The sequence below is a fragment of the Cebidichthys violaceus genome, unplaced genomic scaffold (assembly GCF_023349555.1).
Source record: "Cebidichthys violaceus isolate CVI_PGR_0920_01 unplaced genomic scaffold, fCebVio1.0.p SCAF_7, whole genome shotgun sequence".
Classification (NCBI taxonomy): domain Eukaryota; kingdom Metazoa; phylum Chordata; class Actinopteri; order Perciformes; family Stichaeidae; genus Cebidichthys; species Cebidichthys violaceus.
In genome coordinates, this window is record NW_027176927.1 from 7,113,800 (window position 1) to 7,126,611 (window position 12,812).

At 38.7% G+C, this 12,812-nt stretch overlaps 1 protein-coding gene across 1 annotated transcript; it reads right to left on the reverse strand.

Annotated features, from left to right (window-relative positions):
• Window positions 1–8: 8 nt before the first annotated feature.
• Window positions 9–10,195, reverse strand: rundc3b (RUN domain containing 3b). The gene is made up of 11 exons (XM_068735747.1): window positions 9,954–10,195; window positions 6,129–6,244; window positions 5,307–5,440; window positions 4,788–4,873; window positions 4,498–4,587; window positions 3,995–4,075; window positions 3,566–3,740; window positions 3,071–3,228; window positions 1,793–1,939; window positions 1,349–1,470; window positions 9–1,272 (listed from the first exon to the last, which is right to left on the reverse strand). Exons 1-11 carry the CDS (start codon window positions 10,046–10,048, stop codon window positions 1,127–1,129), a joined length of 1,350 nt encoding a protein of 449 aa, XP_068591848.1. The 5' UTR covers window positions 10,049–10,195; the 3' UTR covers window positions 9–1,126.
• Between the last annotated feature and the right edge of the window lie 2,617 nt (window positions 10,196–12,812).

Genomic DNA, 12,812 nt, shown 5'->3' on the forward strand with positions numbered 1-12,812 from the left:
CACCACACTTGTTTATTGTGGACAAGAAACTCGGATGCCACTATCAAATTCTTACTGTTTGGGAAAGCGCAGTTTATTCAAAATGTAGGATAAAAAGCAAACAAATCCAATAAAACATCTGCTGCATATCTGTGCAAATGACTGCTGGAATGAGCTAAAGGGAAAGTCATGATTCAGTGTTGAGGTACACGGCTAGTCACCAATAATAAACGTTTTACTGATTATTCAGAGTTTTGGGAATGATCTGTTTGTGGTAACTAGCCATTAAAATACTGCATTTGAGTAATTAATGGGAATAATAACAGGAGTCTGTGTCTGATAAAGCGGAACTTTAAAGTAAACCTAAAGGTAAATAGTGAATATTAATCGTGGGGATTAATACCTGAGAACAAAAGATGTTGCACTGCATTATGCACGACATTGACAACATAACCCTGATCCAAAAAAAACGAAAACATTTACACCTTAAACAAAATGTGACCGCATTGTGTAAATCATTTGATGATATATGACAAAAGTAGTTACATTCATCATAAATTAAAGAGATTACTGGATTTAAAAAACAATTATATAAATGCAGTGGCAGCAGTAACGGCACAGAAAATAAGACACTTTCAACTTCAAGAAATGATTCATGGTGACGAGAGACTGACCATCAGTATTTTGTGTTTTCTCAGAACTCTGATCTGATCTACAGTCAGTATTTTGAGCATGCTAAGCTCTCCTGGGAAACCTTTCAATCTTTAGTTCAGCTGACTATTTTAATTTATTTCCTAAAATGGGAAAAACGATTCTCCACAAACAAACAACAAATCATAATAAGTTCAACACATTGATGAAGTAACAGCAGGAGATCCTCCATAAAGAGTCAGAGGAGTTTAAAGAGTTTCAGCTGAACGGTACATTAATCAGACATTGTTCAGTCTGATGGAGCTGCTTTAGAGTTTTAACAATTTGAAGAACATGCTACACCAGATTCTCAACTTGCAAACCTGACTTCCATCTGTTAAAGCTCTGGGCTAAACATTCAGAAAATAAATGTCTACAAATCAATACCCCCTACATTTAGAAAAGTTCCTGTATTGTCCGGCCCTGGTGAAGATCTGTTTATTTAGCTCTCCGTTCATTACGAGGGGGTGAAGCCTGGACTGCTGATCTCTGTTGCAGGACTGGCCAAACACTCGCTGGACTTCAGGCTGGCCAAAGACTTGTAGCTGGCGACTGAGGTCAGGGAGCCACACAGACCTCGTAGAGATGGAGTTTCCTCTTTACCTGAATGACAAGACACATGATCAAGGCTCGCATCCCCCTCCGGGAGAACTGTGCTCACTCGCAGAAGGAGACGTACCTTGGTGATGCCAGTGTGTGCCAGTCGGCCTGGCCTCCAGACTCAGTGTGTGTGACGGTTCAAGAGACGTCTGGGAGAGACTCATGTCTGCAGACAGCTGCTCCAGACTCAGGAAGCTTTTCCTGCAAATAGAGGATCAATAATCTCATAACTAGTACTGCAACAACTAGTCAATCACCAGAAAACAATTGAATTATTGATTATTGAGTTTAAGCAACTTTACAACAAAAAGCAAACATTTGGTGGTTCCAAATTCACAAAATGTATTATTTTCTGGTTTTCTTAGTTCCTTATCAATGTAAATGTAATACCTTTTGGAAGATCAAGAATACAAGATCTGTATATCTGTACAATAGAATGTGAACAATTAAATCATAAATTATAAATCATTTAGATTGAGCAATAATGAGTTGGAAGCTGGAGGATGTAAACTACTCTACATACTCCTCCCACTGTCCCCTTCTCTTCCTGTACAGCAGCGTGTCCAAGGCAACTGCATTGGTATCCAAGACGACAGGAGATGGCCACTGATTGGTCAGATGGGCTGTCAACTCTTGCCTGGACTGCAAATCATTGTTCTTCAGCACCGTCCTGAAGACAATAGACATACAGAGTCAGAGACAATTCCTTAAATTAATGAACATTTAAAAAAGGACAGGCACAAATAACTTCAAAACTGGGACCTACTCTGAAACTTTTTTCTTTTTGTCATTTTTATTCTTCTTGGGTAAATGAAGTAGACATAAATTCTTTATGCTAAAAAGAAAAATGCTAGAAAAAGGTGTCACCATTACATATACACATTTGTCCATAAAGAGCACTAGCAAGTTTATTTTTTTTCAATATATAATGTCCCACTAGATATCTTGGTCACAATTATTTAATAACCAAATTTAAGGGAGTAGTATTTGGTAGTTTGTAAAGTTTTTGCGCTATCAGATTTTTTAAAGATTTTTACAAACTGTCAGGTCTCTACTCAGTTTGGAAAAATGACAGAAATTCCTGCAGTCTCTTTTTTCCGGTAGGGATATATTACAGCTAAAAAATTAAAACTGAATTGAATTTACATTTATTTTTAACAAGGCAATATAGTTTCATTGTAGCTTTAGTTTTTCTTAAAGGATATTGTTTTTATTTGGTTGCAGCTTACAATGTTTTTCACTGCTTATTTTCGTTTTAGTTTCAGGATTAGCTGATGATAATAACCCTGCTCCAAACTGCCTTAGAAGCCCACACTATTACCTGCATATTTGACCGTGTAAATACTCTCTGACTCACATTGTCATTCTCAAAGTGTCTCTGTGTGTAGTCACTGACTCTCACTCTGTCGACGCTGCATGTCACTTTGCTTTTTGCATCGGAAAACATGCAATGACTCATCACACTGACTTGAGACTGCAGCTTCATTTCCAGAGATTGTGACACAAATCCTCTTGACAGACTTTGTAACTTACAGTAAATTAGTGATCAAACAGAAGAAGGATAGTTTCACTGATTAGAACGTAAATTTAGAGACAACACTGATGCAGCTTTTCCTCTTGGCTAAAAGCAGCAATTGATTCAACAACACACAAATAACAAACCACCTGCAACCTCCAGGCTTCTTGCTGTGTCTTGAATGTCAAACTCACAGCTTGATCTGCTGCAAAGTCCTCTCCACCTCACCGTCAGTAACCTCACATGCACTGACAAACACACACACACGGAGCAGGATGAACTTACAGTTGGTCCTGTAGTTCCAGTACGATGTACTCAAGCTGTTCTTTCTCCAGTGTGTGGGAGAGGTGTGTGTCTTCTAGGCTCTGCTGAAGAGCTTTGTTATGAGACACAGCCTCTGACAGCTGGGCTTCTCGTAGACAGACCAGCTCTTCCAGGTAACCCTGAGACAAAGACACACACACACACACACACACACACACACACACACACACGCCGTTTTCCATTTGTGTGTCTAATGCCATGAAGGCACTGCTGAATACACATCAGAGTTCTTTGTTTTTGGCTCAAAGCAAAAGAAATAACCGTGGAGGACAGCTGTGGCAGCTCCATCATCTTGAATAACAGCTGATGCCAAAGAGGGAAGAAACATTACAGATGTTGTATAATCAACTAACAGCATGAAGCTGATGAAAACATGTCTTCACAAAACACACTTTGAGCCTGTAATGACCTTAACTAATATTAACACACACACACACACACACACACACACACTACCTTCTGTTCCAACGCCATTCGGTACTTCTGCTCAAAGCGCTTGCACTTGCTGACCAAGTTGCTCTGCTCTGTGAAGATGGAGGCAGCGGTGGCCATCTTGTCGGGGGTGCTGCTCTCACTGCCACTGCTCCCCAGAGTTCTCATCTCCTCCTCGTCGCTGCTGATGCTGTCTGCACTGCACAGGGAAGCAGCGTGAGCCTCATACTAGCACACATCCAGCACAGCAGCGGGAGGCAAACAGCAGCCCGTGGGCCAAATCTGACCAAAGCTGAAGGCTCTCATAGTTAAAACTTTTACACTATTTTTCACAAATCCAACGCAGATAAAAATGTAAATAGAAGGATCATGTAAATCCCACTAAAAAACGACCTTGTTGAGCCCTGCTTTAGAGTACACTGATGATGAACTGTGTGATTTGACCTCACATACTTCTGAGTGAACTTCAAGTAAGGCGTGTAGTCGATCACAGCGGGACAGCTGCCATCCAGGCTCTCTCCTTTCAGACAGAAGCTAAAAGACATGATGGAAAATCAGATCACCGCCTCCTCTTTCACAAGATTTACAGCTTTAAAGTGCTATGTCCATATCTGCTGCACCAGTGATTATTTAGGCGTGTCCAATTAAAGGGGGTTGAATACTTATGCAACTTTGATCACTTTGTAGCGATCTGTTTTCACTCTTTTAGATTGTCGTCAGCAACCGCTTCTCTGTAATTAACATGCACGTCACAATAAAGAACATGAAACTTGTTGAAAGACAAAAAAACATGAAAACTTAAATTTTCCTTTTAAGCTCACGAAAGTCTTTTGGACCAGCCTTAACATTTTGAAAGGGATCGTTACTTTACAGATGACACCAAAGACGCATTTCTTGCAGAGAAAGCTACACACGGACTGTGCAACGGGGAAGAATTAGCAGAATGTGATTAGTACCTGAAGTCGATGGTGTTGAGTCCAATGAGTGTGTCTGCTAACAGCCCCGCCTCCTCTCCCAGCATGATCGCTCCATCCTCGTAAAACCTCCTACAGTCAACACGTGTGAGCACATTATTGGTATTAATTCAACTCCTCTAGATCTAGTCAACTGGTGTGTGACAATTGAATGTTTAAGACTAAGAAGATCAAAATTATCCTGCAACATTTTTATACTTGATTTGATTAAAAATATCATAATTGGGTTGAAGGGGAAACAGTATGTGCAGTTTATGAGAACACATTAAGACCTTGTGGTTTTTAAATCCTTCAGTGCAGATGAGATGTATTCTGATAATCTTTTCTCCATCAGGACCACTCTGATCCATGCCCGGCCCTGCAGAGAGAAAGAAGTAACATTTAGTTAGTAGAAGCTTATAGAGTTCTTGACCTGTGTTCGTGTGTTCGTGTGTGTGTGTGTGTGTGTGTGTGTGTGTGTGTGTGTGTGTGTGTGTGTGTGTCTTGTTCTCACCTACAGCCTGACTGTAGAACAATGTTAGCTCCAATTGTTTGTGCAAAGTAATCTAAAGCAACAAATGCCTGATTGTGCAGCATGTGTGCTGATGTCAGGACACTTTTAGACTCATAGAAGATGTAAAGCTGTGTCTATATTGAAATTGCTTATATCTTTTTAATTATGGCTAAATTAAACATTTATTTATTCAAATGCTCCGTTTGTATTTGACTGTCTGACATTTAGAGATCCACGCTATTTACTTCCTTGCTGCCTCGGGTAATTAAATCTGATCCCCAGAATGTTTTATCCTCACTTTAGCTCTCGATGATCGCACATTCTCCATGCTCTCGATGCTTCGGATGCAATTATGAGGGACTTTGCTGCAGGCGGCTTTTAGGTAATCCCAGAAACTCCGAGGACTCTCATAGCCAAACCAAGTTGTCTGACCTGAGAGGTGAAAAAAGACAGAAACAAAGGTTTTTCCAAGGTTATTTCTGCATTTACAATGCTCTGAATTTTTAAGATGCACAAAGCACGTTTGTGCACGTTACTCAAATGGAAGTGGATCATAGTTGAGTTTTTCCCCCAGAAATTACATTTAAGTGACATAAAATGTGCAAGCATTGAACTTAAATTAAGTTTAGTAGTTGTTTGAGGTGGTAAAAATGAAAAGTGAAGACCTCAAATATTGATATTTAGCAGGTCAGTATCTATACTATAGTGTAAGCATAATAAGAATATACTATGTTTGATACTGACAATATTTTCACACTAACTACACTAATCTCAATCAAGGGAAAATGAGATGCCCATCACTATCTAAACTTCACTGCAATTTCTATATTAAAATTGTGCATATTTTTTCATTTTTCTCTTTGTCCTGATGGGTCGACAATTTAAAGACACATGAAACCACAAAGTCTGCTGCTCATTTCCTGCTGAGAGCCATTATCACAGATCAACCCTCTCTTTCTCTTCCCCCATGTTTCCTGTCACTCTTCTGTCAACTATCATCTATTAAAGTCAAAAAGCAAAAAAAAAAACAATATGTCACTCTGCAGTATAAATATAAAACATATGTGTATCAGTTAATTACCTGCATGTGGATGAGAAGAGGGTTGCTTACGTTTTTTACCTTTGAGTCGATGACTGAGGATGTGCTCCAGGATGGAAACAAAGTTAACGAACTCTGGAGATGCGTCGTCTATCGTCTCAAAACAGGAGCGGTCCAGCAGAGTCTTCACTGAAAACCTGAGGCAAAAGAAGATGCACACACTTTGTTTGAGCCTGTAACTTAAAGGTCAATTTTACCAAAGCATGGAGCTTTATAGGCCTTTACCAGGACGAAAGGTCAAAAGACACTACTGGTTTCATTATGGGAATAGTAGGAGACAGCGTTTCAGTTACACACACTAAAAAGTCTGAATATCTTGGCCCCTGCTTTTTGGAAAGGAGTATAAATGTGTGAGGGATCGACATTTTTCTACACTGACATCTAAGTGTGTCCAAAATGACAAAATATTTTCTTTATTACTGTCTGATGCCAGACTGAATGAGACGAAGACACACTCGGACAACCGGCAATGCACGTTTACCAAATGCACATGAGAACAAACAAACAAAAAGAAGAAGAATCTTAATTGAGATAAAACAAACAATGTAAAGGCAGAAAATAAACACATACGGCCTACATAGTTGAAATAAGGCTTTGATTAATATCCTGTGATGAGCGGCCCTATGCCATGTGCACCGACGACTCTGTCTAATCTGGTTTCAACTGATTAGACAGGAAGGCAGGAGAGTTAATGGACAAGGCAGCAATGTGTGTGTGTGTGTGTGTGTGTGTGTGTGTGTGTGTGTGTGTGTGTGTGTGTGTGTGTGTGTGTGTGTGTGTGTGTGTGTGTGTGTGTGCGGTGAAAATTCTGCCAAATGTGTGTAGCCTTTAACGTCAGCTAAATAATCTGACTACATCTCTCCCGTTGCTTAGCAGCAAGGTGTCCATAGAGTGAGTGCCTCCAGCGACAGAAGACGAAGACGGATAGATTTCATCTTATTGCCATGAATAAGGGCAGATTTTAATCACATATCGTTTGTGTTTACTTTCAGACATTTTGAAAAGCAACCCTGCTCTTCACAGTAATTGAGATTGAGCTAATTTCCTCTCTGTCTAGGGTTTACTGCATTTCTCCTATCTGTGAGTTTTCAACATTCAAACAGTAAAAATCTAGACCCTGGGACTTTCAGTCAATGTGAGAACCCCAGAAATCCTGAAAAGTCAAGCATTTAAGTGACTTAATGTGCAAGCACCTCAGTTCGGAGGTGGTTGAAGTTGTGAGAACCCTGTTGCGAAGCAACAGACAACAATCATCAATGTTCCCATTGAAATAAATGGTAAATGATCAACCATGTGCTTATGAATGAGAGATGTTACATGACACATTGGACTCACAAACTGTACATTTTAAACTCCTGACAACAAATTGTTATTCCCACAATCAGGACACCATTTAAAAGGCACCGTTATTTTTGGGTGATTAGGCTTCTTCTCAGGACAGATCTCCCTTTTTCTCAAAGAAGACATTTTGAGCACAGGTGTAAACAATAAATTAATGATGGCTTATTTCCATTTAGGTTTATCAGGAAACTAGTGAAATGTGAATGGCCCTTTCTAGAGTTAGCGTTTGGTTTGTCCATTCTGGGCTACTGTATCGACATGGCGGCTCTGTGAAGAGGTCTGTTGGTAGATATAAAAGGCTCATTCTAATGTAACGAAAACCCAACGATTCTTACTTTCAGGCGGTTATACATTAAAGAAAACATACTTAGTAATTTTACATTCCATTTCTGCCAATAGATCCCCATACATGCTTTAATATTATTAGTAACACAATGTGTCTGCTGCTGTGAAAAAGGTCTTTTGTGGAGCTGGTCAGACTTTACGGAGGCAACTGGTTTTCCCCCTGAGATGAGAGATCCCCCCAATCATATTTCATTCATTCAACTGGGTGCTTGGATATATAACGTCATACAGGCTCTTATAAAGCACTGCTGCTCTTCTCTTTAGCATGAAGTGTAAGAAAACATTTCCTCAGTTCTTTACTGTGCATTCATCTGCACAACAGCTTTTAACCTGAAGCAGTGTTTTTTGTGTTTTACTCCATGTAATTAAATGATGGAAGATAAACATCCCCTCTGTCCTCCATTAATGCACTGAGTTTGATGACTCTGCTCTGCATTTAATTATGGACAATAAAATTACTTTTCTTTTCTGCATCTAGAGAACATGAGCTCTAAAAACAACCGGCAATCTTTTCAATGGCAGGTGTGTAACCGTGTTGAAGGCTATTGCAGAAGCTAGACTCTGCTTAGCTCTCACACTCACTTGCAGCAGCAATCTACACTTTTCTTAAAGCTTCAACCCCCCAACAAGCAGCAGCCTGCCGGCAGGCGAATCAATGCACTCATGCTGTGCAGAAAAAGCACTGTTCAAACCCTCTTAACTTTAAATCAAAGTGAAGATCCACCAGTTTCCAAAGATACCAAATAAAGTACCAGCCTCAAATAATGCACAATACATCCACAATTCATATATATTCACTCAATGTTAAACATCATGTATAGTTTAAATAAAGAGCAGCAACAGGCCAATACAATATAGAAAATTATGTTGTAATATCTTTTGTCTGTCAAGCAGTAAAAACTCCCAAAGATGTATCATATACAACAAAGAAAAGCATCAAATCTTCACATTTGAGAAGTTGTAACCAGTGAATATTTGGCATTTTTGTTTTAAAAAAATTACAAATCTGCCATCACTTCTCTCTTCTCCTTCCTCAGCTTGTACCAATCAGCGAGTTGATGGCTGGTGAGGAGGCAGAAAGGACCTGAGTGGTCAGCAAGGGTCTGCATCTGATTACTCTCCCTTTATATCTGTTTCAAGTGACGCTAACGGAGGAAGGCGTACGAGGCAGCCACCGTCATGCCTGAAACCTGAAAACCTTTCTTGGTGCCAAATTAAAAATTAAAATCAACAAGCCTGCATGTCTTTTGTTTTTCTCTGACGTATTCTGCTCTTCTGTCTCAAACACACCACAGGGACTGTCAGTCCTGTAACTGACATCTGCCAGCAGCTCTGAGAGGACCACAAATCAATACTCAGAGCACTTTTTACTTCAGCTGACAAAGAGAGAAGGAGAAACAGGCAGGCGTCTAGTTTGTGCACACCTCAGCAACTATCAGCCATGTTCCAAATTTATGAAAAGAGCTTGTCATTCATGAATCCATTGAGGAATTTCAGGCAATAAAGTTAAAACAAAAATGCACTTAATAATATTTAGCCACTTGAATGATGTTCCTGGTAGTGTCAAGGGGAGTCTTTAAACCATCAATTAGGGAAATCGAAAAAGAAACATATTGCAGTTACATGAATAAAACAATTGGAAAACATTATAATAATAATGATAATAATAAACAACATTTTACAAATTGTCTTTGCTAGCTAATCCAACATTTTAATTGGGGTGGGGTTGAATTTGAACTCATGACCTGAGTATTTCTCAAATTCTGGGCTTTATCCTACACTGAACTGATTATGAGGGTTATAAGTGAAATGTGATTACGCAGGCTGCTGGTGGTGGGCGTGAATATGTATTTGTGTTTGAGTTAGTGAAGGATATGCATATAATGTATCCTACAAAACACACATGATAGAGGCATTTAGCAGGGGTCAGTCAGCTGACGTTCAAATTTTTTTTATAATGATTTAATCCTTTTCTTTCAGAGCAGACACAGAATGGATTTCTTCTGTATGCATTTGAATTAATATCTTGGAGGGTTGCGATCCTGCTCCTCAAGCTAACCTCACACAAACGCCTATGAAATTATGAATACACAAATCTGCCGTCAGACGCTGTTTCATCCTCCTGGCATTAGAAGAAAAAACATTGTGAGGAATTCCCACCTGCACACCGTGAGCAGGTTCCTCCTCTCCACCACGGCGCTCCTGCCTGCTCCACGCCTGCGGATGACATGCAGCCCCACGCCAAGCGACGCCATCCCCGGCCCTTGTCCGGGCCGCTGCGAGGCGGAGGTGGTGCGCAGTCCCCGCTCCGCTCGCTCTGCACCAGGGTAGGTCAGGGCCAGCGGTGTCCGTCCACCCGGAGGAATACACGCTGCTCAGCGGTAAGAGGGGCTGAACACAAACCTAACCTGCAACGTAATAGGACTTTCCGTCTGTACTTTCAAAATAAAAGCTCATACGGCAGACCAGCAGCCTCTGTTTCTGACTTCACATCGGTAATATAATAAAAACTTTGAAAGTATAATGTAATATAATAAAAAGTAAGAGTTGCAGACAATTTAAAGACGTCAGGACAGCATAACTGAGAACTGAAATTATTTTAAATTATATTACACCAAAAATATAATTTAAATTCAAACTATGCAATGCATGGCACATACTATAAGGTTCTTATGGGAAGACACATCTTTTTTATTTTTAACATAAAAAAAATGCTGTTGACTGAATACAAAAAAACATAAAAATGCATGGACTTAACATATCATACCTTTTAAAGGTTGTATCATGCACCATATTTAGCTTTGTTCATATGTCCTGCTGCTATTCCACTAAATACTGAGTTTGAATTAAATGTTCAAATGTGCGCCTGATTTGGCCTCCTTTTATTTTGAAGGTCAATTTATCCAACCTGTAATAGGACTCTCTACTTATAAGAAGATGTTACTGGCTGTAGGGTCCTGAAAGAAAAGCAAGATTATTTGCAGCCTGTTCGTTAGAGGATATGTAGTCTATTGTTTGAGGACCTAAATAAAAGGTGAGAGTGGCTGCTTTTCATCCATACACAAAAAAATATCTCGTCCGTTCAAGTGTTAAAAAGCTGATTAATCCCAAAAAATGAATGACATGTACTCTTTTATTTAGCTTTATGAACTTCACATTTAAGACTTTCTCAGTTAACAATACTTAATTGAAATTGAAATATATAGATATATTTTACTCCTGGGTTAAAATTAGGCTACAGATGTAACCTATGAAGAACAAACCTTTCATAGCATCATTAAATATTATAACTCACATCTTATTTTCCAGCGTTCATGTCTTTTAAATAAACTGTCAGTGAATACTTTTGAGTCACTATATTACATTCCTGTGTTTTGATCTTCATCACTTGCTTTTTTTACAATTGGATCATTGATTGTGACATTTGACTGCCTATAAATTCAGTTAAGTCATCTTGAAGGAGGACAGCGTCATCTAGAGGCCTCAAGGAAAATAACAAATTCTGTCTGGATTCCCACCAACATCAGTGTCAAACTCTAGAGGGTGTGTTGCCATCAGGGTTGGGTAGAAACTGATTACTCAGGATTATAATAATAAGTAATTATAATCAGTATAGATTACATATGAAAAAACTCTGCAATTGGATTATAGTTACATCTTCAAGGAGCACTTGATTGCATTACAGATTGTCTGTAAAATATACAATTGTCCCTGCATGATTTTTGTAAGAGATATTTGATTTGACCAATTCTGAATGCCAGATATGTTCTACTGTATATCAAAGTAAGTTACTCTTCTCAGGTTGCCATTTTGCAAATCTGAATAAGTCTGTTAGAGGAAGAGCTCCGCTGTCTGTTGGTGGTTGAGAGGGGGGTTAAAAGTACAAACTTATTATCTAGAAAATGTAAAGTATCAAAAGTACAGTACTCTATATGCGCTATAACCTGCGGGTCATTTTTTTTAAATTCATTATTTTTTACTTTTGTGTAAAATGAGCATGAAACATTATCTGAAAAGTTAGGGACAAAATTGCTCTTTGGATGAACTGCTAACAACTCATAGAAATGTGAAAGATGACAAGGTGCTACAACTAGACAATTATTTCTTTATGGGGTTACAAGACTATGTAATCTATAGTTTGACTTTTACCCTGATGTGAGCTCAGTGTCAAAAGTCTATAAAGGAAACACATGACACTGTTGTAAATATGTTGACCTATACTGAGTTACTTGAAGACAATGAACGTGGTTCTGCTCTGCTTTTGTTTAACTTGAACAAATGTGAGGGAATCCATAAACAGGATTCAAACATAAGATCCCTGCATTTACAGTACACTAGTGTGTGTCTATATGTTGTACTTCTTTTTATACTCTTTGATATCAGTTACTTTCAAAGGAAAATTATACAAAGAGAAGGAATATGACAGGATATGATAACCTGGGGTGAAGTCCGTCTTTATTGTACTTTATCAACACTATGTCAGAGTTCAACAAGAGATTAAACCATGGATATAATATAATAACTATACTCTAAGTTAACACCGTATTCATGAAAATGAGGATGTTGATAACTTATTCAGTGATGCCTGTGTCTCCTTTATGGTTGTAATTGTGCTGTCCATAGATCAATGAAGATTACTCAACCTTTAGACAACATTGTGGCTTATGTAATGCAGTAATGTCACAAGACACGCTCTTCTATTTAGTTCACTCTCTCCAGAAAGAGTAAGTGAAGATTTCTTGTGAGATTGTCATTTTTACTTCTGGAGTTTATTAAATAAGATATCTCTTATAATATTTAGTTTTTCTGCCTCCAGAAAAACAACTGAATTTGAACAAAACACATATGATAAAACGCTGTCGATTGATTCAATCATGGTCATGGACACAATTTACAAACATGAAATAAATGATGTGTATCTCATTTTAGAATATCATGAAAAAGTATTTTTGATGTTATTCATCATCCTCACTGCCTTCATGTATGGTATAGTCATCTTCATTAGCATTTATATGACTT

Bases quoted from the DNA above. Each gene is read 5' to 3' on its own strand.
- rundc3b (XM_068735747.1), bottom strand. From the start codon at position 10,048: ATGGCGTCGCTTGGCGTGGGGCTGCATGTCATCCGCAGGCGTGGAGCA. The intron at 5,441-6,128 runs GTAAAAAACGTA...TTCACCTCTCAG, and splicing joins CCTCAGTCATCGACTCAAAG to GTCAGACAACTTGGTTTGGC. The intron at 3,741-3,994 runs GTATGTGAGGTC...TTCCCTGTGCAG, and splicing joins TACTTGAAGTTCACTCAGAA to TGCAGACAGCATCAGCAGCG.